General features: G+C 36.4%; 1 protein-coding gene across 1 annotated transcript; it reads right to left on the reverse strand.

Moving 5' to 3' along the window:
* Positions 1-1,631: 1,631 nt before the first annotated feature.
* LOC103523717 (LIM/homeobox protein Lhx2-like) lies at positions 1,632-25,912 on the reverse strand. Its single transcript, XM_008488738.2, has 5 exons — positions 25,722-25,912; positions 25,136-25,317; positions 18,249-18,490; positions 2,253-2,550; positions 1,632-2,084 (listed from the first exon to the last, which is right to left on the reverse strand). Exons 1-4 carry the CDS (start codon positions 25,880-25,882, stop codon positions 2,338-2,340), a joined length of 798 nt encoding a protein of 265 aa, XP_008486960.1. The 5' UTR covers positions 25,883-25,912; the 3' UTR covers positions 1,632-2,084; positions 2,253-2,337.
* Between the last annotated feature and the right edge of the window lie 1,365 nt (positions 25,913-27,277).

A 27,277-nucleotide genomic window follows, 5' to 3' on the forward strand; every position in this document is an offset into this window, starting at 1 on the left:
AGGAGAGAGAGAGAGAGATATATTTTTATTAATTTATACAGGGTGTCCAAACAATAAGAGTGTAAATGAGGCTTCATCCTATAAGCGTGTTCATAAGGTCTTGTCCATAAGTGAAATACTTTTACCAATACAGGGCGCCATACATAAGAGTAGAGAGAGAAATTAGCAAATTCTGAGGTAAAGTTACAAATAGTTTGCCAGGTGGATAATATGATATTCCGGATATTCGGTATATTATCTAAACAGTATAATATGGATGGTAACTTTATCTACTTAAATTACTGCCTTAATAAAGTTACCATCCCATCCCTACACTGTTGATTAGTGTTGATATGGAGGTATGGAGCTTCACAAAGTTACCGAGTCTTCAATAATCTAAATACCCCTGTTTTTTTTTTTTTTCAAGGTAACCTATTTCTGAAAGTCCAAATCATCCAGTATAGCTATTCTGAAAAAAAAAAAAAAAAAATAAATCAAGAGCGGTGAATCAGTCACATCCACCAAAATTGATATTGATCTTTTGGCCTTGGACGGCCAATAGGTAATTAAGGTCATGACTTAAAGGTAGGACGGGCATTTGTCCGTTTGGCGGATGAAAGCCAGCTTGCGAAATGAAAATCATCTCCTTCGTAGATATTTAATGCAGATGCTTTTCACACAGCTACTTGAACTTTTTACATAGCTAATACATATGAGTATGTACTTGAACTTAAGTACCTATGTAAATATCCACCTATCTTCTAGTTTCTAGTAAATACAAATACAAATAATATCTACTGACTTCTTCTTGCAGTAAATACAAATACTGTCTTACATCGCCTTGCACTTTTTGTCCAGTTGTGATTTATGAGTCCATTATATCAATTGAGGTATTGAATATTTGTGATAATATTGCTCATGCGTGTTACAATTGTTACATTGTGAGGCCGTATTTGTATCAAGTTGTAGAGATATGGAATCTATTGAATACATTGTTGACTAAGAGAAAGAGTACCACATAACATAATGCCTATGTATGTACATCCACAGTGGCATTTGTACAGAGAATAATGTTGGATTTGAATAGATACCATTCAATGTTGTGATCCTGTATCCGTAACATTCCAATACAAGAGGCGTAGACTTACGTTTATCCGATATGTCTATACCTAGTTTAGAAATCTAACAGTATTTATACCACGTACCTAATATGTAATTATGTACCTAGCTAGCTATATAATAGAAGGGTCTTTAAGAGGCGTAGACTTACGTTTATCCGATATGTCTAGGTATACCTAGTTTAGAAATCTAACAGTATTTATACCACGTACCTAATATGTAATTATGTACCTAGCTAGCTATATAATAGAAGGGTCTTTTGGTGAAAATCAAGGAAAAATCAATTTCTTCAGGAACTTTTTAAAGGTGGTCCACACAAACGACCGTAAGGTAGGTGTAACTAAATTTATTAATACTTAACTATCCTAACCTGTTCGTAAATGAATATACATAGCCTACATACGTACCTACATGGTTAAGTAACGACAACTTTTGGTTCTTGAGTTCCTGTTTTGACTTGGCTTTAAAGACAAATAAGACGTGTGAAAAGTAATCGCAACAACAAATCATATCATTTCCTGTTGAAAGTTTAGAAAGACTTTATTTCGATGCAATTTAAAAATAGGAGACCAAATAACAAGGACAGCAAAGGAAAAGAACATAAGAGTAAACATCAAAATCAAATAGGTATCTCTACCTATCTGTAAGTATGTAGGTACCTATAATTACCTACTTTTGAGTAATTTTTCCTAAAATAATATAAACAAAAATTTGTACTAAAACATGACCTAAAGTCAACTTGTCTTTTACAGCATCCTCCTTCTTCTTCATCCGTTACCGAATGTAGAAGGCAACTTCTTATTGGTATTTTCTATGGCAGCTCTATAATAGGAGAAATAGGTGGGACAGCCGATGTCTCCTTCTTATCTCTATTTAGGGGATGTCTGATGGCTCATGGTCAGGGGTTCATCAAGGGGTGCGGATAAATGCGGACAGGTGCCGCAACCCAAGGAACGCTAAGACCAAAAAATCTAGCAACAGTAAAGTGCTGAATTTATTTTGCTACAGCAGGGAGACCAAATAACGTCCCTAATACAGGGGATGTCTGATGGCACATGGTCAGAGTTTCATCAATTGTACATGTCCCCATATCCCCCCAGTTGACTGTGAGGTGGCGTCTGCTGAGGATGATGCAAGGAATGTTCGTCTTCGCTCGCAAAATTTATTTTGCTACAGCAGGGAGACCAAATAACGGGGCCTAATTTAGGGGATGTCTGATGGCACATGGTCAGAGGTTCATCAATTGTACATGTCCCCATATCCCCCCAGTTGACTGTGAGGTGGCGTCTGCTGAGGATGATGCAAGGAGTGTTCGTCTTCGCTTCCTATCAGGATGGAGTTGGGCCCCACGGATGGCGGACCACCGATGACACTTTGGACGGACATTTGGGCACCGCTGTCGGATCGCATCACGTTCCGCCTCCATTTGGCGCGAGCATTTTGAAACCAAACCTGGAACAAAAGAAGACAAAGATAGAAAGATCTGTTGAGACGAAAGAAACTAGCAGAGTAAGAAACATTGTTCTTGGTTGGTATCTATCCGAATGGGCGACCATTTGGATAATCGCGGTTTGCTAGTGTACCTACTTTGTCACATTAAATAGAGGGTAAAACCGCCCGTCAATAAGTGACTGACGGTTGTTATTTTAGGATGTAGGCGGTTTTAGGGAATAGACATTTTCGCATAAGAGATGATAGGTTTATCTTTTTGGACGTGCTAAGAGAACCAATCTAAATTTAAAATGACGACAGATGACGACCATAAAAACAATAATAATAATATTATTCTTTTAATATCTATCTGATCAGACAATACTTATTAGACTCTATTTAATTTATTAAATACAGGTTGTTAGAATATGAACTGTTTATTTTTATTGTGATTCAGTAATTGATTTAACACGCAAAGTTGATTACAAATTAGCATGCCAAGCTCTTCTTCATTTAATTAGGCTGAGGTAGGTTTCTTACGTTTAATATTATTAATCAATGTAGATAGGTTTAGATAATAAATTAAATTCCATTTAATTAGCATACCATTTAATATGAATTTTCATGAAAATATTTTTTCGTGTTTACAGAAATCATAGGAGAACCTAAATGTCTTTTGGTTTTGATTTTTTTTTTTTTTCTTAAAAATCGAAATGAGCTCGCGGGCCGCATGAAAGGAGCTGGCGGGCCACATGCGGGCCGCGGCCCGCAGTTTGTGCACACCTGCTCTAGGGGGGCCCAGAGTCAGCAGTTTCCTTCCTCCCCCACCCCCAAAAAAGGAAAATAAAATACGGGTAGGTAGGTAGGTACATAATGCAAATTATTCTTTGTAAAAAAATAGGTGTTTTTTTCTTTGAGGAAACTGGCCATTGCTTCATTTAGTTTGCGTTTGCATTGGAGCATTATGAACCAGTTCAGTGGTCAATTTTCCAGTGGTCAGTTTCCCTCAAGGAAAATACATACCTATTGTTGCGTAGAAGGGCCCATTTTTGGAGTCGGCACCGTGGGGCCCTCTCAGTGCCCTCAGACTATAAACGGCCCTCGGAGCCTTCGATGGTATTCAAGATGTCACAGTGAAATCCTTCCATATTGGATCCAGTGATACATTTTCAAGATTAGTTAACGTGATGGAGCGTTGTAATCCGTATTATGCTTTCATCACACGAGTGTTATACTCACATGAGTTTTAACTATCCTTATAGTTAATTCCTTAATTAAAACAGGTACACTCACTCCTAAAGCTTAAAACCTGATCAATGTCACAAAGATCATGTTTTTTAGACTGAATGAGTAGAAATTCTCAATATGAAAATCGTTTTAAGTGAACTAACTTTATAGAGGGAAGGAGAGAGAGAGAGAGAGAGAGAGAGAGAGAATAAATCAAGAGCGGTGAATCAGTCACATCCACCAAAATTGATATTGATCTGAGAGAGATTTGAGTCAATTTTATGAATCCAAATTAATTTTGGCCTTGGACGGCCAATAGGTAATTAAGGTCATGACTTGAAGGTAGGACGGACATTTGTCTGTTTGGCGGATGAAAGCCAGCTTGCGAAATGAAAATCATCTCCTTCGTAGATATTTAATGCAGATACTTTTCACACAGCCACTTGAACTTTTTACATAGCTACATATGAGTATGTACTTGAACTTAAGTACCTAAGTAAATATCCACCTATCTTCTAGTTTCTAGTAAATACAAATATTATCTACTGATTTCTTATTGTAGTAAATACAAATACTGTCTTACATCGCCTTGCACTTTTTGTTCAGTTGTGATTTATGAGTCCATTATCAATTGAGGTATTGAATATTTGTGATAATATTGCTCATGCGTGTTACAATTGTTACATTGTGAGGCCGTATTTGTATCAAGTTGTTGTGGCTTTTCCTGGCAATTATCCCATATTTTTACAGTTCGTAGTTTCGTACCGAGAGGTAACCAAATCTCAAGGACCAAACTAAGTCTTAGATATAAGTATTAGGTACCTGTCTACAATTTTTGTTTAGTACTCTTCGATTGGAATGTGCAAAATACTTTCATGGGTTTAGGTAGATAAAATGTCCTCTGGTCAACTTTAAATTGACCAAATGACGGAAGGGGCCATAAAAGCACCCATTAAATATGTACCTACCTATACGAGACCTCATTTAGACCGCTGGGGTAAAGGGACTTTTCAGTCCTATTCGGGCAGGATAAACAAGGTATATTCTATTCTATACAAAACCTAAAACTAGGTAGCATCCGGCTACTCTGCCAATCTAAGATCTAGGTAGCATTGGGCCAAAACATGAAAGAAAACTACTTATTTACCTAGGTATTCCATGAAATCTAATCTCGCATGTCCCATTCGATCAATAAAACAAGTGTAATTTATTGAAGGAGCTCTCACATTACGTATGTTACAATGTTTTATACGAACATTACAATAATAAAACAATTTAACTTCTACCAACTGATAAAATGATAAAAACTCAATTGAAAGCACATTTTCCTCGGCTTGAGTTGCAATTCCTTCTGTTGAAAGTTGCAGTAATTGTTTTTGAAATAAAACACGGGTTGGCAATTAGTATGCCGAAAGATAAACCTAATCTGAACCCTGTATTAATGTATGAGACCATCAGTCAACTTCCTCTAGCCGGCTATAATCTTAAGACTGGTGAAGCTCAGGCGCGATAATACCGAGGTAGCTGTAGAGCTGACAAGATCTTACCACAGAGTGTTTTCAGTGAATCCTGAGTTAAAGAATTGAAGAAACAAATGCCTGTGTAAATCAAATGGGTGACGTCAAAGAAAACCATTGACACTGTATTAACTTTCATTGGTAAGATCGGCCATAAGAATGTTGTAGGTGTGGAGATTCGAAAGTCTTAAAACCTATACCCTGATAGCGTTGTGGTCAAGAGTTCACCTTATTTCGGGTTCAAATACCAGTCAAGGCATAAAAGTTTGTCCTCAGTAAAATATTTGAAAATTTTGGACACAATAACAACAATATAGATTAATTTTATTAATGGCTCTTTGAATCCTAATCGAGCAGAAGGTATAAAATAGTATGTACTAATAAATTCATAATAGTAGGTATATTGTACATTCTACCTAGTACCTACCTACTTACAATAAATTTTATTATTATTGACAATACTGCTATTGAAACAAACGCACAGTCTTTCTTGCCTATTCCGAAGCTACATTTGCATATTACATATTATACAAACACATATTTATGTATTCAAGATTCTAGCCTTCTGGCCTAGTGGTTGTTCCGGCCTAACGTGATAACGTAGCATTCCCTGGGCCCTCCATATGTACTTTGCATGAAACTGGATTGAAATTATTTATATTTCTACTTGGTTTCTTTCATTCACAACATTATCAGACTCCTCTAAAGTGGTCGCTACTACTGTTTTCTCAACCTGTCTATAGGTGTGGAGATTCGAAAGTCTTAAAATCTATCGCTACCCTGATAGCGTTGTGGTCAAGAGTTCACCTTATTTTGGGTTCAAACACCAGTCAAGGCATAAAAGTTTGTCCTCAGTAAAATATTTGAAAATTTTGGCCACAATAACAACAATAGATTAATTTTATTAATGGCTCTTTGAATCCTAATCGAGCAGAAGGTATAAAATAGTATGTACTAATAAATTCATAATAGTAGGTATATATTGTACCTTCTACCTAGTACCTACCTACTTACAATTTTATTATTATTGACAATAGTGCTATTGAAACAAACGCACAGTTTTTCTTGCCTATTCCGAAGCTACATTTGCATATTATACAAACACACATTTATGTATTCAAGATTCTAGCCTTCTGGCCTAGTGGTTGTTCCGGCCTAACGTGATAACGTAGCATTCCCTGAGCCCTCCACATGTACTTTGCATGAAACTGGATTGAAATCTTATATTATAAGAACAAGATCCATTCACTCATTCACATTTCACACACTGATCGCTCTATCTCGAGAACCACAACACCTAGATCGAATATTTTTCATTTAGTTAGTGCGTACTCAGTCAAAGTCGGAGATGAAATTAAAACTCAGACTATCTTGAAAAAAAAATCCGCCCCGGGCAGGAATCGAACCCGCGGCTTAGCGCTTACAAGGCAGACGTGCTACCAACCAAGCTAACTTATAGGCTGGCTTCAACCTGTCTATGAATTTGTTACTCGATAACTTTTGGATGGTTGGTCAAATATTGAGAAGTATTGAACAATAACTCACAGTGAGCAAAAACAAGATAGCAGATAGCGCAGTAACAATCAGGATTCAGGCATACCGTAGTACTCATACTTCTACCAAAGTACTATAGAAGTACCAATCTAACTTTCTCATCGAAAACTCTTTTCTAACGGTAGTCAAAATAAGCAATTAACTCCACAACACCTTGTGGGTTATAGGTTTAATTGAGAAACAATACGATTGATTACCTACTTTACTCTAAATTTAATGTTACCTACTGTTCTGATATTAATTTAAATACTTTAAATAAAACAGAACTTTGTATTGGAAGAGCTTTATACTTGAACAGTGCTTGGGCAGTCGAATGTGAATAATTTGTTGTGGGCGTTCTCTTTTCGGAGGTACCTAAAATCCATCAGCAATAGTAGCAATACTCATAAAAAGATAAAATTATTTACGTACACCAGAAATTAGAAATCCTAAAGATTAATCCTTTTTGTTTAAATTTCATCGATGTTAAAGAGTTTGTAGGTTACCAAAAAAAAAAAAAAAAAAAAAAAAACACCCCCCCCCTCAAACATTTTTTTTTACAACCCATTCAAAAAAAAAAAAAAAAAAAAAACAATCACCGACTCCCTGAAACATTTTTATTTACAACCGATTCAATTTTTTGAAACTTCTCTTTTCGAATTCAATTCTTTTCTGTAGAAATTCATCAGGTCCTGATAAAAATCACTTGGTGATAAATTAGAATCGATTTGAAATTTCTTTCCTTTTATTTATTTTGTGACTTCTTCAGGTCTAGTAAAACTTGAATTTAAGATACCTGGATACCTCTGAGTCCAACCCCAATAGAGGAAGAATTTCAAGTAACGACTACTAGGGGTAGATAATGTGCATACGACAAGATTTCAAGTACAAGCTTCACTAAATTATATCTATATTATAATTAATATGCTAAATTATAATTAATATGCTTCGCTAAATTATACGACTTGATTTGGACTCGAACCACCAACTTCCAGACCCGAAGTCCCACTCGCACTTCTATCATAATCATACTGTCTGTATCCGCCAATACCCGACACAAATACTGAAGAGGAGGCACTTCAAAATTTCTTTTGTTTATCATTGGACTTGAAAACCGGATCAGTGATTTAATTTTCAGTCTACCATCACTGCCTTACTTATAGTGGTAAAAGTTTGAAACAATAAAATTTCAAATTTCATTATGGGTTCGAGATTGGAGATCGATTAACTGAAAATTTTGTTCAAACTTTCAGAAACGCAGCCTGATCAAAGTTAAAAATCTATTATGCCGCAGGCAATTTTTTATGGCAATGTACCTGAAGGTTGTCAATATAGGTAATTCATTTTTGAGGTACCTACCTAATGGAGCAGTTGCAGTTGGGTAAAAATTATGAATAAAAGGTCGATTCCTACGTAAAAAGTTGTGAAAAATCCAAATCTGAAGGGAGAAAGATCTGTTGAGACGAAAGAAACTAGCAGAGTAAGAAACGTTGTGCTTGGTTGGTATCCGAATGGGCGACCATTTGGGTAATCGCGGTTTGCTAGTGTACTTTGTCACATCAAATGGAGGGTAAAACCGCCCGTCAATAAGTGACTGACGGTTGTTATTTTAGGCGGTTTTAGGGAATAGGCATTTTCGCATAAGAGATGATAGGTTTATCTTTTTGGACTTGCTAAGAGAACCAATCTAAATTTAAAATGACGACAGATGACCACCATAAAAACAATAATAATAATATTATTATTCTTTTAATGTCTATCTGATCAGACAATACTTATTAGACTCTATTTAACTTATTAAATACAGGTTGTTAGAATATGAACTGTTTATTTTTATTGTGATTAAGTAATTGATTTAACACGCAAAGTTGATTGCAAATTAGTATGCCAAGCTCTTCTTCATTTAATTAGGCTGAGGTAGGTTTGTTACGTTTAATATTATTAATCAATGTAGATAGGTTTAGATACTAAATTAAATTCCATTTAATTAGCATACCATTTAATATGAATTTTCATGAAAATATTTTCTCGTGTTTACAGAAATCATAGGAGAACCCGACCAATATAGGAAAATGTTTAACTTCCGGAGAATGAATATGAAATTAATATAATCTACAGGGTGGGTCATTTAAAATATTGAGCACCCAAATCTTATAGTGTAGTTGTAGGCATGCACATACTTAGCTACTAACTTACCAACCTTTCAAAATCGACCTCGGAAGTAGGTAGGTCTATTCTTATAGATCCTCTTCTACTCATTTTTTCTCCACATTAAAGCTCTGCTAAAAGGAGCAAAATAAAGTAGAGCGCAGCAGGCGAAATTTTTGAAGAATTTGATCTACAACCTTTCAAAATAATAATAAAAATCCTCTTAACACATTTTTATTTTCTTCACATTTATTTTTACCAATTACAAAACTTTAGTAGCTACAAAATAGCCGTGAGTCTGTGTACATGTCTCTTTAGTTTCAGTGGATGTGCCAACAGAACAAATCTGAATTGAAATTGTAAACACCCTGTATACCGAGTTTGCACATTGGTTGGGCTATCGTGTTTCAGTTAATCTGACTTGCAAGATCCGCCTGTCAAGATAGATAATATAACTTGTTCAAGTCTGAGAAACATATCCAAGCCTAGGCTGAGCTGTACACTGCGTGAGATGATACAAGAAATGATCAAAAACATGTTTTTACCGATTACAAAACTTTAATAGCTACAAAATAGCCGTGTGTCTGTGTACATGTCTCTTTAGTTTCAGTGGATGTGCCAACAGAACAAATCTGAATTGTAATTGTAAACACCCTGTATACCGAGTTCGCACATTGGTTGGGCTATCGTGTTTCAGTTAATCTGACTTGCAAGATCCGCCTGTCAAGATAGATATAACTTGTTCAAGTCTGAGAAACATATCCAAGCCTAGGCTGAGCTGTACACTGCGTGAGATGATACAAGAAATGATCAAAAACATAATTAGGTATTCCCTTTTTACACGACTATTAGCATAAAATGATAGGCAAAGTTTTTCCATTACAAAACTACTGACTAAACAGGTAAACAGAGGAGTGTTTACATTGTTTACCATTTATATAAATTTAAGCGAAGGAAGCGCTGCTTTCCTTCCTCTCTACGATTTGTTTCACCCCCTCTATAGACACCACTTACACAGCCTAGTTAGCTTGGAAGGTAGCGCGTCTGCCTTGTAAACACTAGGTGGTGGGTTCGATTTCCGCCCGGGACGGATTATATCCTAAGCAGATAAGGTTCGGTCTAGGAACGGCTGGCTTTCTCCTATACTGATCTACTGACTAAACAGGTAAACAGAGGAGTGTTTACATTTTTTACCATTTATATAAATTTAAGCGAAGGAAGCGCTGCTTTCCTTCCTCTCTACGATTTGTTTCACCCCCTCTAGACACCACTTACACAGCCTAGTTAGCTTGGAAGGTAGCGCGTCTGCCTTGTAAACACTGGGTGGTGGGTTCGATTTCCGCCCGGGACGGATTATATCCTAAGCAGATAAGGTTCGGTCTAGGAACGGCTGGCTTTCTCCTATACTGACTTTCTTGCAAAAATGATCAGTGATTATCCAATCTGGATTCCAAGACCACTAGCAGATCAGCATACTATGGGTCATCAAGGGGTCATATGGGTGCATAGCTTCCCCTTTTAAAAAGATCACCAACCGCCACTACAGGTAAGTAGGTATGAATTGCCTCAACTAATTAATAAAATTCATAACAAAAGCAGTGTAAATAGCTATCAGCAATTTTTCATTAACTTTCCTCTGTTCAGCCTTCCGTGAGAGTTATTTTAATTTCAACTTAGCTCAGCACGTGGGACAAATTGGCCATGGGTGGTTTTTCCTGGCAATTATCCCATATTTTTACAATTCGTAGTTTCGTACCGAGAGGTAACCAAATCCCAAGGACCAAACTAAGTCTTAGATATAAGTATTAGGTATACCTATATCTACAATCTTGTTTAGTAGGTACTTTTCGATCGGAATGTGCAAAATACTTTCATGGGTTTAGGTAGATAAAATGTCCTTTGCTCAACTTTAAATTGACCAAATGACGGAAGGGGCGATAAAAGCACCCATCAAATATATATACGAGACCTCATTTAGACCGCTGGGGTAAAGGGACTTTTCAGTCCTATTCGGGCAGGATAAACAAGGTATATATTCTATTCTATACAAAACTAGGTAGCATCCGGCTATACTGTACCAATCTAGGATCTAGGTAGCATTGGGAAAAAACATGAAAGAAAACTACTTATTTACCTAGGTATTCCATGAAATCTAATTTCACATGTCCCATCCGATCAATGAAACAAGTGTAATTTATTGAAGGAGCTCTTACATTACGTATGTTACAATGTTTATACGAACATTACAATAATAAAAACAATTTAACTTCTACCAACTGATAAAGTGATAAAAAACTCAATTGAAAGCACATTTTCCTCGGCTTGAGTTGCAATTCCTTCTGTTGAAAGTTGCAGTAATTGTTTTTGAAATAAAACACAGGTTGGCAATTAGTATGTCGAAAGATAAAGCTAATCTGAACCCTGTATTAATGTATGAGACCATCAGTCAACTTCCTCTAGCCGGCTATAATCTTAAGACTCACCAATCTCAGGCTCGATAATACCGAGGTAGCTGTAGAGCTAACACGATCTTACCACAGAGTGTTTTTCAGTGAATCCTGAATTCCTGAGTTAAAGAATTGAAGAAATAAATGTCTGTGTAAATCAAATGGGTGACGTCAAAGAAAACCATTGACACTGTATTAACTTTCATTGGTAAGATCGGCCATAAGAATGTTATAGGTGTGGAGATTCGAAAGTCTTAAAATCTATCGCTACCCTGATAGCGTTGTGGTCAAGAGTTCACCTTATTTTGGGTTCAAACACCAGTCAAGGCATAAAAGTTTGTCCTCAGTAAAATATTTGAAAATTTTGGCCACAATAACAACAATAGATTAATTTTATTAATGGCTCTTTGAATCCTAATCGAGCAGAAGGTATAAAATAGTATGTACTAATAAATTCATAATAGTAGGTATATATTGTACCTTCTACCTAGTACCTACCTACTTACAATTTTATTATTATTGACAATAGTGCTATTGAAACAAACGCACAGTTTTTCTTGCCTATTCCGAAGCTACATTTGCATATTACATATTATACAAACACATATTTATGTATTCAAGATTCTAGCCTTCTGGCCTAGTGGTTGTTCCGGCCTAACGTGATAACGTAGCATTCCCTGGGCCCTCCATATGTACTTTGCATGAAACTGGATTGAAATTATTTATATTTCTACTTGGTTTCTTTCATTCACAACATTATCAGACTCCTCTAAAGTGGTCGCTACTACTGTTTTCTCAACCTGTCTATGTGTGACACGTTTGGTGCTGGAATGCAAATAACTTCTGATAACACTTGCCAAAATATAGCGTCTAATCTGTTTTAGTGGTTTCCAGTCGAATTTCCGTACTGATATAAATTCGGTAGAATGTGTCATAAATTTTGTCCTAAGTGCAAATAATAAAAAAAGAGCTGAACCATGAAATTTTGTTGGATGGGAACTTGTGTAGGGACTTATTTGGTGCTCTTTTTTGCTGATAGGTAGGTATTTGAAAAGATAAATGAGAATTTATTTATGAATATTCGTGAATATATGTGTCATAAATTTTGTCCTAAGTGCAAATACCTAATAAAAAAAGAGCTGAACCATGAAATTTTGTTGGATGGGAACTTTTGTAGGGACTTATTTGGTGCTCTTTTTTGCTGATAGGTAGGTATTTGAAAAGATAAATGAGAATTTATTTATGAATATTCGTGAATATAGGTACCTAACTACCAATTGGATCACTCGAGTACTGTCAGTATTGTCAGGAATCAAACCGTTTTGTGATAACTACTTATAGATTTTTTTCTTTCATTTATGTCAGTCTGGTATGCATTCTCATTAGTGGACACTTCAAGATAAACATTTTATTTATGACTGAATGATGCTTTTAATAACCTTGAATTCGATTAGATATTAGATATCCGATATTCGCGCATGCTGCATGCATTTAATATTTTTGGTCAGATAAATTAGTATCTGACCTCAGTAATGCTTTTGGACTGTCAACTCAAAACAAGATTTCAAATTGTGCTAACATCAGTTTAATAGAGCACGCTCGAGTGCTGTCAGTATTGTCAGGAATCAAACCGTTTTGTGATAACTACCTATAGATTTTTTTCTTTCATTTATATCAGTCTGGTATGCATACTCATTAGTGGGACACTTCAAGATAAACATTTTATTTATGACTGTATGATGCTTTTAATAATCTTGAATTCGATTAGATATTAGATATCCGATATTCGCACATGCTGCATGCATTTAATATTTTTGGTCAGGTAAATTAGTATCTGACCTCAGTAATGCTTTTGGACTGTCAACTCAAAACAAGATTTCAAATTGTGCTAACATCAGTTTAATAGAGCACCGCAAGTACTAAAATGTTCACCTGACTGCTAAAATGTATACCTACCTAATATGCATTTCTGTAAACTACTGAAATGTCCACATAATAGTTTAAAAGTTGTAGGTAGGGTCTTTTAAACTCACCATTTCTGTAAACTCACATCTTGAAATTGAGTTGTTCTGTCTGTCAGGTCTAGGTATAACTTTTCCTTAATATCCACCGCTAGAAATTTGCCTACCACATTCTAATTTTAACTTAGCATTACTGCATTATCAAGACATACACTTATAAACTTAAAATGCAACATCCATCATTTCAGCTTAAGATAGAGAGCGAAAAGTTCAAAGTTGTGTGAGTTGTGTATTTATTATTATAATTATTATTACATTATTAATAATTATTATAATAATAATATTTATTTTTGTACATGTTAAACTGAGTTGACACTGAAATTGTCGACACCAAGACACCTGTTAGAAAAGTCCTCGTACCAGAGTTAACCCATGGCTAGGGAAGCGCTAAAGATATTTGTTTACCATTTATCTATGAGGTACTAATAGATACGAATAGGTTCATTTACATGCCAAAAAGGTAACTAGTAATTGGGTTCTACTTCAATAAACAAAGTAACACTTTTCGTGAGTGCTACCTTATCTTCGTATAGCTGGGGAGGACCTGTGGGCACAGTATGTGCTGTTGGTGCCATGCTAGGTGTTTCAAGATGCAGTTAGCAATATAAAGATAATGGAGGAACCCATTTTTGTCTTAGTATTTTTGATCTTCTACCTAATATTTTCACCCCTCACCCCACTAGAATGGTACAAACGCTACGATTTGTCTTACGATTGTATTGTAGGACTTGAAATTTCTGTAAATCTTTCTGTTTGTACCGGTCAAATAGTTTCTTCAAAACAAGTTGGTACCAAGGACATAGGTAAGCCTGTCCTTGTCAAAAATGTCAACTAGGTTATGTTTGTTAGAAAGGTGATTTTGGCACATCCACTAATAATTCTTCGTTTCAAAATTTCCGCTTTTGGTAACTTGACGTTTCAAGAACCAATCGTGACCAATAGGTACCTACTAGAGGAGACTTTCTGATACTGAATAGGTATCTTTTTGAGCCTCTGACCACAGGACCACTTTGTGTTTCGAGTCCGTGGCCACACAAGCCTGAACGCCAAAGTCGCTTGAGGCGACACAAACTTAAGCTTCTACTATTATTTTACCTCAAAAATAAGTAGCCTTAAATTTGTATACTGGGTCTTAGATTATAGGTAGCATAAAGGTACAACCTACCTTGTCCTCACTCCCACCTCCACATCCGTAAGGAAATCCCAATTTTCCACCATGTCTTTCTCTCGAAGGGTTTCCTCCTCGGAAGCTTGTTTTCCCCTCCACACCCGTTCCTCTTCCCCTCCACTCTCTATTAAATGTTCAAGTGCCCCCCCCTCTCTTCATTCTCATCCAGTATTTTTCCCTCTCCCCCTCATTAAAAAGTGAATTTTCTTTGCTTTTCGTGAATTTTCTACTAAACTTTGTTTTGCTTTTCGTTTTTAGGAGGAGAAAAAGTTGTATGACTTTTTTTACAAAAAAAATCTTCATTTTTGAGTTTTGGATTCTCTCTCTCTCTCTCTCTCTCTCTCTCTCTCTCCCTCCCTCCCTACATCCAGCTCTCTAGGCGTACATCACACTGCTTTCAAAAGGCGCACCCTTAGAACCTTCCTATGGTTACAAAAGCACAAAACGCTCCTAAAGTCTTGAGGCCCTTTCAATTAAGAAAGTTAGTCTCTTTAATAGTCAAATATGATAGGTAAACGATAAAATTTCATTGGCCTATTATCTAATATCAAAAATCAAAAGTAAACAGATCAAATGTAAAGACTAGTTACCCTTTACCTAAAGATAGACATCAGTAAACTGTAAGTACATAAATACCTTGAATATTTGTTCAATTACTACTTGAAGCCTTTATCAGAGTCTCTATTAGGCGCTATGCTTATGTGTTTTGTTTATTTAAAAAATTACCCACAGATAAATACCTACGAAAACTTTCAACATCCCTCACTCATCCCCAAAATAGTTAGCTCTTACACTATTCACATTCACGGGATCATTGATAATAATACACTGGACCCGACTTTAAATCCTGCCCCTTCCTTTCACTACCTATATTTCCTTCCTAAGTAGAAATAGGACAACTTTCAAAACCTTTTATTCCGTAAAAATGAGGTAAATTAATTACTTTCACCATCTTTTTATTCCATAACTTATCATACCTATATAATAATTATGTAGATGGAAATAAGTTCAGAATAGACACACATACCTAAATAAATAATCGCTTATAATATTATCTTGTAAGTCTGTATATCTATAGTTTTTCTATGTTCATAATATTTCCAGCTCTCCTCGTAAATATTCAACATAAGAACCAATCAACATGGTCATATACCTTCCTGTTGAGGCTATGTTTATTTTGAAAATATAAATATTTACAACTTTACTGTAAAAACTTAGAACAAATAAAAATCAACCCACACTCGCGCGCAAAATGTCAATAATATGTTGATAATAATATCTACGTAAAGGCTCAGAGGCTGCCCCCTGTTTGTCATAGAGAAATGAAACCAACGTCTTTGGAATCGGCAAATCGGGATATCTTGCTTGACTATACCTATACAGTCAAAGGACTTGAGTTTTTTTTTTTTTTTTTAAGAAAAAAAATCAAATCAAAGGACTTACCTAAAATAGTCTTGTTTACAGTAAATATTTCCGTGTCTACTAAAACAACTGAGCTCAGAGTGAAGAGGAACGTGACAGTGGGCACATTGGAGGCAGCCCAAGTGCCATTGGCGGTCTACAGCCAATAAATAGAACCGGTCTATGATAGGTTGTCCACAGCCACCACAGGAAGACTTTTCCTCCGGACAAGGACTCGAGGAATCGTCCCGGTCCTTCAACATTGTCTGAAATCACAAGGGCGAGACATTTGTGTTATGGGAAAGTAAAGTGCCCTATGTCACAACTTTGGTGAGAATGAACTCAAGTCCCCATACACCACAGAATTTAAGCAACATTGCGTGTGGGGGAAAGTAAAGTGCCCTATGTCACAACTTTGGTGAGAATGAACTCAAGTCCCCATACACCACAGAATTTAAGCAACATTGCGTGTGGTTGGTATACGGATGGGTGACCATCTGAACATTCCTTTTGTAGGTACCTTATCTTCTATTACGCTATTGTAATTCTATTACGCTATTGTAATTCTATTATGCTATTGTAATCCTGTCCTCTTCGGCCTCTACTAACTCTCAATCAGTATCTTTCAAAGTTAAAAGCCAATAATTTCACTAAAAAATAGCTTTAAATCTTTAGAAATTAAGAATATATCCACATCCATACGAATAAAGTTTAGTGTCGTTTTATTTAACTTGTAATATTTCAACACATTAAAAAATGACTTTTTTTCTAAGCATTCCACACGAGTATCGAAATCTCTAAAGCTTAAGACTCGGCGTGGGTATAGGCAAGTAGCGCTGTAGCGGATTAAATAAGGGCCATAAAAATATAAAGAAAACAATGCTATTAGGGACCGATTATTTCAGAAAAATGGACAATACAGAATATATTGTTCTGCCGAAATGTCACTGTATACCGAAGAGATCCACATTTCATATCCTTCTGCAATTAATTAAAATAGCCCGGATTATTAATCTCAATATTTGAAATTCCTCTTTCGTTTTAGTCACGTATTGATTTTTCTTGTCCAGATTTCGATAAGTTCGTGGTTCGTAGAACTTGTAATATTTCAACACATTAAAAAATTACTTTTTTCTAAGCATTTCACACGAGTATCGAAATCTCTAAAGCTTAAGACTCGGCGTGGGTATAGGCAAGTAGCGCTGTAGCGGATTAAATAAGGGCCATAAAAAACAGCATACCTGATGATGCGAAACATATTTTGAGTACTGGCTGAACAGTTTTTTGGTATGTTTGAAATGCACACCTCAAATCAATATCATTGGCTGATCTTATCACAGAGAGTCAAATGGGTGACGTAAAAGAAAACCCTTGACACTGTGTTAACAATCTTAGTGGTTAGATCGGTCATAAAAGAAGCTCAAGTTACTTGGTGAGATCTACGTATTTTTATCTGTTTTAGATTCAAGTAAGGACTAAGGAAAAGGACAACTTTTAATAAAGATACAACTGGGTAACATTATAGATCAATCCACAGAGAGTCAAATGGCTGACGTCAAAGAAAACTCTTGACACTGTGTTAACACTCTTTAGTGGTCAGATCGGTCATAAAAGAAGCTCAAGTTACTTGGTGAGATCTATGTATTTTTATCTGTTTTAGATTCAAGTAAGGACTAAGGAAAAGGACAACTTTTAATAAAGATACAACTGGGTAACATTATAGATCAATCAAACCTACCTATATCTATCTACTTATAATACAAAGGTACAAGATTCTACACAAATTGTCACCAGTAGAAATAGTTTCTTCAAAACAAGTTGGTACCAGGGACATAGATAAGTCTGTCCTTGTCAAAAATGTCAACTAGGTAATGTATATTAGAAAGGTTATTTTGGCACATCCACTAATTCTTCGTTTCGAAATATCTTTTGAGAAGGTTTCAAGAACCGAAACCAATACTTTTTTAGAGAGGTTTGATAGGGGAAAAACTGTAACTCTGCTGAGGTCGTATCGTCCCAAAAGCGAAGAGAGAAGGAAAACCGTGTTGAGAACTAACCTTATCTGTTTAGGACAAAATTCGAGCCAGGCGGGAATCGAAAGACCAACACCTCCTCGAGGAAACTTTTTGTTGTTGTTGTTGTTGTTGTTGTTGTTGTTGTTGTTGTTGTTGTTGTTGTTGTTGTTGGTGGTTGTTGTTGTTGTTGTTGTTGAGCCTCAAGCTCGGTCCGGGACTCCGTGACCGTCTCCCCTTCTTACCTGTAACACGCGTTTGGACAGCCCGGTTTTCTGCGCCAACTGTTTGAGATCTTTGGCATCCGGATTCTGGTTGATGTTGAAGTAGCTCTTCATCGTCCTCAGCTGATGGTGTTTGAACGACGTCCTCATTCGTTTGGTTCGCTGATGGCTGTGGACACCACTTCCGGGGGAGGAATTACCAGCTCCGCTCTCGTAGGAGAGAGACTCCATAGAGGAGGAGAGATCCCCTGAGTGGAGCATTTCTGTGAACATGACCGAAACAGGACAAGTTAGTTACACGACCCAAATAGTGCTATTTGGTATCAAGATGGAACTCGAATAGTGTTCTACTGCCTGGTCGTGGCTTTGAGTATCACCAAGACGGGGTAGGAAAAAATCCGGTCTCCAAAGACCAAAAATATTTTCCATTACTACTCACTGGCGCTCTCTGGTCTGATGAGAGATTTCTTTGAAATCCAGTTTTCGTATATGAAAATAAGTAACAAAACTTCCCAAGAAATTTATACAGATTTACCAATGTTATAGCGTTATAGGTATTAGGCAGGTAGGCAACTCTTATGTATAAACAGGTGGACTTCATGTTTTCCTGTACTCGAAGATGAACCTAAATAAAATTTGGTGTCTTCAAATTATAAGTAGTATTAATTTATCATATAAGAATATATATATAAAAAAAATAGTTTCAAGACCAATCAGACGTATAATATTTATCCCAAAATGATGTCTTTAACTCGAATCTCCATTTATTTTGTAGATCTACAACTTTACCAACTAACTAACCAATCAGATTATGTGACGGTTTCCATGATTCCATGGGCTACTGTATAAATTTTTGTTCAAAAGATAAGTTGGTTAAAAAAAAGCTTATCTGAAACTACACTTTGCACGCCTCTATGCTAGGGTCTTTTAAACTCACCATTTCTATAAACTCACATCTTGAAATTGAGTTGTTCTGTCTGTCAGGTCTAGGTATAACTTTTCCTTATCCACCGCTAGAAATTTGCCTACCACATTCTAATTTTAACTAGCATTACTGCATTATCAAGACATACACTTATAAACTTAAAATGCAACATCCATCATTTCAGCTTAAGATAGAGAGCGAAAAGTTCAATAATATTCATCCCAAAATGATGTCTTTAACTCGAATCTCTATATTTTGTAGATCTACAACTTTACCAACCAACTATCCAACCAGATTATGTGACGGTTTCCATGGGCTACTGTATAAATTTTTGTTCAAAAGATAAGTTGGTTAAAAAAAAGCTTATCTGAAACTACACTTTGCACGCCTCTATGGATCGATTAATTTTCTGATTTGAAATCCTTCGTTGAATCGTTTTGTAAAGTTCATGATTGTCTGTCTATTTATTTATTTAGGTAATACAACTTACGGTTTTCAAAGCCATTTATTGTAGGTATATCTAAATATCCCACAAAAATAACTCTTCCCTATAAGAAAGATCATTGAGTTGGTAATAGACTGGTGGATTTATAGGTACAATGTACAAACATAGCTATAACCAGATAATTTCAAATGAATGGGAGCTTCCGATGTTTTTTTTGATTTCTACAAATGTGGTGCACCCATTTCCAGTTCACAATACCTACTTGATGTAGATGTAACTTTTACGTATCTCTGTGAAATGGAAACTTTTAAATTATTAGTCTTTATTCTTCTTTGTCACAATGGATCGATCTGTGTAAAAAGGTCTCAGGCATGAGTGACAACCTAAAGTCGGTGTCCACTAAAAAAAAATAAATAAAAAAAAGTAAATGTAAAATGAGCTTTGGCCGAACCCTGTCGATTATATTGAAAACCCCAAACTGGATTATCTCCAAAACGACAAGGTTCTCCATTTATCGTAAATCAAAGTCAAGAGTTGATCTCCAGAGAACACAACATCCAACATCTTTGCTGAAGATACGAGTCTTCTTTCCAGTTTTCATGGAAACAAATTTGGGTGGGCCCTTTCAATAACCAATTAAAGATTCGGTAATAAATAGTCCTACTACTGTAAACATTGATGATACTGGATATTGGGACGTTCAAAAATCTTTCCTGAATAGTTGAATGAAAGGTGAGACGGTAGAATCGAATCCAATTTTCTTATGCCTGACTTAAGGTGTTATAGGTATTACACAAAATCTTGCCACTAAATTTGACTAATTCAGGTATAATCTAGTAATCTACCCAAAATGTTTCTTTGTGTAGGTATACTTTATTAAGTCAATCGAAATATCATTTCTTTAATAAAATTCACTGTAAGTCTCTTTCTTGAACACTGTAAAAACTTTACTGAAACTGCTGAGGGGGAAGTACCAAAAAGCTCGAACGTAACCCATCATAGGTTTCATTATAAGACGGATTAGTACACTTCTTACCATTTTAGTAATTGGGTTCTACTTCAATAAACAAAGTAACACTTTGCGTGAGTGGTACCTTATCTTCGTAGCTGGGGAGGACCTGTGGGCACAGTACTAAGTGCTGTTGGTGCCATGCTAAGTGTTTCAAGATGCAGTTAGCAATATAAAGATAAGGGAGGAACCCATTTTTGTCTTAGTATTTTTGATCTTCTACCTAATATTTTCACCCCTCACCCCCCTAGAATGGTACAAACGCTACGATTTGTCTTACGATTGTATTGTAGGACTTGAAATTTCTGTAAATCTTTCTGTTTGTGATCGGTCGATCTGATCTAAAGAAATCATAGCGTACCAGACTTCTTTCCTATTTGTAATAATGAAGCATCTTCATCATTGCAGTCAATACAGTCTCATCTCAGACCAATCCCAAGTCTCTCGTAACTCATAACGAGAGAATTTCGTGGGTTCAATTCAGCCAAGATCATGGAATTTTATCGTCAACTTCGTTTGAGAGTTTAACTAAAATAATAGTAGTAGCCCACTGCTAGGGTGAAGGGCCTCTTTGGTCTTTTCAAGCAGCATAAATAAGCCCTATATCATTATTAACAAGTAGGTGGTGTAGACATCTACCACATATTAGGTATGAAAAATTTATTTATTGGAAGGAAAAATCTATGAACAATGGCTTCTTTATTATCACAGCATAGCTATGTAGGTACTATACCTACCTATTAGGTATTACGTATTAGATAACAATAAAAAATATTATTACGTTTATATTCCCTATTTCTTGAAGGTCAATAAGTTAGGCAGAAAATTTATATTTGATTGTAGACAACAATAACAATTTTATAGTTCTTTGTTATTGGTAGAAAAATATTTTACTACCTAGGTATCTATTTGAGCAGGATAAACAATGTATAATATATTTCCATTCTACTTATACTCATAGGTACCTATAACAAACTCCATAGCTTGGTCACACTGGGTTTACGATCCAGAGGTCCTGGGTTCAAGTTTCATCAAACTCTTTTTTTTTTTTTTTAATCTCCTCTAGGTATATGGTTGTAATGTAATGTTTGCCAAACATCGGTGAATTCTCAAATTCTCATTGTGCAGTGACTGTTCAGGAAAGTCGTCTTCGCCTCTACCCTGCCAATACTATAATTCGCGAACATAATCGCGAAATCCGCGAACATAATCGCGAAATCCGCGAACAAAATCGCCAAATCCGCGACCATAATCGCAAAATCCGCGAAATCCGCGAACATAATCGCGAAATCCGCGAACATAATCGCCAAATCCGCGAACAAAATCACCAAATCCGCGAACATAATCGCCAAATTCGCGAACATAATCGCGAAATCCGCGAACAAAATCGCCAAATCCGCGACCATAATCGCCAAATCCGCGAACAAAATCGCGAAATCCGCGGCCAATACTAGAGTCGGAGGTTGTTTTTCTCATACGTCAAATAACAAAGCAAACCTCTCCGAGTAACATACAGAGTTGACAAGTTCAATTGTTACATTTACATAAAACATACAATGTCTACTTACGACTAGGAGTCTTTTTGTCCAGAATGAAATGTAAATACACAAAGAATAACATGGGGACGTGAATTGGTAGGGGGTAAGTTAGAGTTACTGAGAGAGGGGGTTAGAGGAGAGTTAGGGTAAGCCGTGAAAAGGGGGCAGCTAAATTTATACGTGACTTGTACCTTAGGATAAATAGAGTTTGCTGTTCACAGAGGTGCAGGTGTATTTAGAGCAGTTTTGTGCTCTATTAACGGGAAAAAGTTCCGGTTTTCCATCGATAGTGTTTACTAGAGCACAAAATTCCCTCAATAATTATTATGGCTTTTATCGGTGAATTCTCAAATTCTCATTGTGCAATTTTTATTTTATTTATTTTATTTTATTTATTTGATTACACGCTAAGCATCACGGCCATGTGTGGCAATTTTTATAGGCGACAGATTAATCTGTCGCAATTTTTATAGGCGACAGATTAGATAGGTTATTCTTCTTTTAGAATCCCTAGAAAAATTCCAAATTCCATGTGTTCCGTGAAGGTTGGAGTTTTGGCACATTCACCAAAAAATTGGTAGGTACAATAACTACTAGATTTTAGTTTAAGTTACAAAGCTAAACCGTCCATTATCGATTTAGCCAAGCTCCATCAATAACAAAATCGAAGAAGTGCCAGAAGGTAGTTTAACATGAAATGACATTGATTGAGTGACCCAGTTATTCAGGAACTCTGGGTCACACTTCAACAGTCACTTGAGTTCTGAAATGTTTCGGGTTTCAATGGATTCAAAACCTTTTTCCGTGACAGTTTTGGGAATTTTAAGCTTCGGAAATCCAGTTGTATTTTCAGTAGAGGTATTGGTGGATTAGGAAGTTCCATTAGTTTTCTGTTATTTTTGGTGGATGATATTGTTCTGAGTTTCCCTGCGATCTAAGTTCACTTCCTAGCTCACAAAACGGATCCGAGTGGATAAAAGAGGACTTCAATTGTTTCAAGCATACCTACTTGAATACACCTGGATGCAATTTATAGCTTGACTTGGACTGGAACCATCAACCTCCAGATTCGAAGTCCATAACTTTAACCGAAGTTAGTGGATAAAATGTTGAAGATTCTTTCACAAAATTTCCATGTGCCTTACTAACTTGCCGGATACTAGCTGTGATAATGCTCGCCAATAAGTCACCAAGGTATACCAATTCAATATGTGGTACCCAATAAATACCATCTGATAAAACACCCAACATGGCACTGCTATTGTGTTCCTAACTTTTAAAAATGGTACCTGTGCAGCTATTTGGTATCAAGATGGAACTCGAACAGTGTTCTATTGCCTGGTCGTGGCTTTGAGTATCACCTAGACGGGGTAGGAAAAAATCCGGTCTCCAAAGACCAAAAATATTTTCCATTACTACTCACTGGCGCTCTCTGACTCTCTGGTCTGATGAGAGATTTCTTTGAAATCCAGTTTTCGTATATGATTATATGAAAATAAGTAACAAAACTTCCCAAGAAACTTATACAGATTTACAAATGTTATAGGTACAGGTAGGTAGGCAGGCAGGCAGGCAACTCTTATGTATAAACAGGTGACTTCATGTTTTCCTGTACTCGAAGATGAACCTAAATAAAATTTGGTGTCTTCAAATTATAAGTAGTATTAAAATTTATCATATAAGAATATTAAAAAAAAAAAAAAAAAAATGGTTTCAAGACCAATCAGACGTATAATATTCATCCCAAAATGATGTCTTTAACTCGAATCTCTATATTTTGTAGATCTACAACTTTACCAACCAACTATCCAACCAGATTATGTGACGGTTTCCATGGGCTACTGTATAAATTTTTGTTCAAAAGATAAGTTGGTTAAAAAAAAGCTTATCTGAAACTACACTTTGCACGCCTCTATGGAAATGTGCTATTGTGCATAGCAGCAACATGTGTGGAATACCAGCCACACTATATTATTGCGGATTGAAATTATTCGCCTGCTTGTATTTGGGCACTGGAGATTCTTCAGATTGTACCGCCTGCTTCCTCAACATATCGGCTCAATCGATTGTGAGACCAAGGTAACTTGCTTGGATAGGGGAGAGGTGAAAATATGGTTGATACTCATATGAGTTCGTTCTTCTTTGCCAAATTACCTGAGAATCATAGGGCCTACCGCCTCAGATGAATAAAGGGGCCACGGCCCAAATCCGCGCATAACCAAAAGTATCGAAACCATAACCATCAAAAAATTCCAACACTAAGCACAGTCATGGCTTAGCCAATAAGTTTCTCGGGTACATGGCAAGAACAAACAAAAAATCGGAGGCTTCCAAAGAAACAAAGAAAGTGAGTTTTTAACTACATACTTTTGACCAAGAAAGTGGTGTAGCCAAAGGAATGCATGAGTCTTTGGTCTTTCTCCAATGGGTAAGTATTGAGCGAATCTCTTGAAAATATTTTTTATTAAAAACACCAAATCTTTGTGTTGTATTGTTTTCAAGAGTATCTGTTTTTTGTTTCTGCTGCTTCCACCATAATATACAAGTTGATAAATTTTATTACAGCCATGGGTTTTAATATCGTGCGCTTTGTTCTGCACGATCCACGAACCCTGACCAAAAATCCAAAGATGAATAACCAAAACCAATATTGAATCCAAATACCAATAAATCCATCCATATAGAATCCAAAACCAAACGAAGGAGGACAAAAGAATATAGGTAGGTATCTAATGGACTAATGGTTGAAATCAAATATGGCCAATTCCTGAAAGTGTCGGGCCCTTTTGTCCCTTTATTTGTGCATCAAACTTTAGTGCTTACCTAAACTTTAAGCTGCAATATGTTGATTCAAGTATAGGTACTAACGACTCGGTATAAATATTTGAAAATCCAAAGAGAAATGTCGATACCTGACGACTTTTACAGTTTAGACGTCACAAAATACATTCAAAAGTACAAACACAGTATTGATAACAAATAATAACTCACCCAATGTGGTGGAGGGTATTCGCATGACATTGGCATTTATATCTTCACTAGGCGGCGTGGGTGAGTCCACACTTAGCTTTCGTTTCCTGGGTCGCCCCTTCTGTACTGTGGTCGGCTGCCAGGGGGCAGGTCGTGGGGACATGGGTTGCTCTATTTCCGCCGAGCCGCAGTAGTCTCGATGCCTGAGAACAGAAGAGGTCATGTGGATAGAGTGAATGAATTATAGAAAAGAACTACTCGGGTGTTCCCCAAAGAATGAAAGTTTTCCCCATAATTTGTCAAAATATGTAAGACCTTGGTTAGACTGCGGGTGTAAAGGGACTTTTCAGTCCTATCCCAGCAGGATAAACAAGGTCTATTCTATTATTTTCAGTGGACTACTCAATCAGAGTCAGATGTTCAGAACCTAACTCCCTGCATTAATCAATGGTTTTAGAATCTGACTTAGGGACTGAGTAGTTCACTAGAAAAGAGTTGTTTTTTTCTATGACTCTTTACACACATCTCTATTATCTTCATCCTCGTTACTGCTAGAGTACTGAGGTCCGACCTACTGATGAGCAAAAAGTTGGCCAATTCTTCTTACCTGAGAATTTCATAGTGAGGTCGACAATAGATCATTTCGTCCCGCATCCCAAACAGATCTCCCTTGGTGAGAAGAATACCACAGGAAATGCAGGTAAAACAGTGGAGGTGAAATACGAGGTCTCTGGCCCTCATAACTAGCTCGGATGAGGAAATGCCCATCTGACAACGACCACAGCGTTTCACACCGAATAACCTACAGAGGGGTCAAAAGAACAAAAAATAGGCAATGATTATTTAGGTACCTAATATTAAATATCTATTAGGTAACTTTTACTTAAGATACATTCTCAAACTTGCCACGGTGGATACCTGTGCCACACAATTTAGTACACAAGAGTGAAAAAGCTCTAAAGGTCTGAACTAATAATCTCCAAATCAACCGCTGGCGCTGCGCGCTGGTTAGGAAAGCTGAAATCAACTCATTAGGAAAGCTGAGAAATCTTTGCGTCTCAAACTACTGAAAAATGAAAATATAATGATTTTCCACTCACAAAATTCTAGCTATATTTCGCACCTGTACATATTTCTTCAACCCCCATCCCTCGCTGTCATTGAATATGCTTACAGCTAAACCCCAACCATGCGTGCAGAGTATCTTTTGAATTTTCACCCCGAGTGAAAGTGTCCTTTGAATGCCTTTTTCATGCTCATTAAAGTGTATCTCTTCAATACTCCCGGAGCTAAGCCATCTTTTCACCTCTCGTCATGAAAAACACTTTTTAATTGAAAGGATTGTTGATTTGGGATTTTTGTTTGTCACGGAGTCATTGATTTTGGTAAGCCATCATGAAATCACCTGCTGCTTTCCAAAAAGCTACTAAGCTGTAGGATCTACACTTTGAGGTCATTTGTCTTTCTGTTACCTATAAGGGTTGGTAGGGTGTAGAGCTTTTGTTGACAGATAAAGTGGCGTTTCCTCTTCTAAATAGCAGAAAATTTTCCCAAATCATGTGGCGAATCCATTTTTTTTTTTTTTTTTTTTTTTTTTAAGAAAAGGTTTGATGGTGTACCTACATCCACTGAGGTCTAACCACTCAAAGGAAAATCATGATTATCAATAGAAACTTAGGTTACCTTCCGGTCTTATACGATTTTTAACATTTTGGTTGCACAAATAAATGGAATCATTGAATTGATAGGTCACTTTCTCACTCAAAATCATAACCATTCCTAAATAACACCGTTTTTATCCAATTATCTTTGTATAAATTGCGTCCCACATTGTTATCGGATAATTTCAAAGCTACCCATGATTCAGAGTATTCAGACGCGAGGTAGGGGGGTCTTTTGGAAGGACTTAGCGCGACGCAGGCGACGTTCCTTCAGGACGATAATTGGGACAATAGTTCACGTGTGTCTATTCAAGGATTGGAAATTGCTCAATCAGGTGATAATTATAATGAAAAGGACATCACCTGAAATCCTTGGTCACGTGACTCCCCATCTGATTAATCCTGTTGTAATACCGGGATTAAAGAGCATAGACATTCTATTCTATCGTAGATTTTACAAAGAACGTTAACCCAGATTTAAATTTTATGGAGAGCATTTTAT

This window comes from Diaphorina citri, unplaced genomic scaffold (genome assembly GCF_000475195.1).
Source record: "Diaphorina citri unplaced genomic scaffold, Diaci psyllid genome assembly version 1.1 scaffold85, whole genome shotgun sequence".
Classification (NCBI taxonomy): domain Eukaryota; kingdom Metazoa; phylum Arthropoda; class Insecta; order Hemiptera; family Psyllidae; genus Diaphorina; species Diaphorina citri.

Bases quoted from the DNA above. Each gene is read 5' to 3' on its own strand.
- LOC103523717 (XM_008488738.2), bottom strand. From the start codon at position 25,882: ATGGGCATTTCCTCATCCGAGCTAGTTATGAGGGCCAGAGACCTCGTA. The intron at 25,318-25,721 runs GTAAGAAGAATT...TTCTGTTCTCAG, and splicing joins CCTCACTATGAAATTCTCAG to GCATCGAGACTACTGCGGCT. The intron at 18,491-25,135 runs GTGAGTTATTAT...TCATGTTCACAG, and splicing joins AATACCCTCCACCACATTGG to AAATGCTCCACTCAGGGGAT.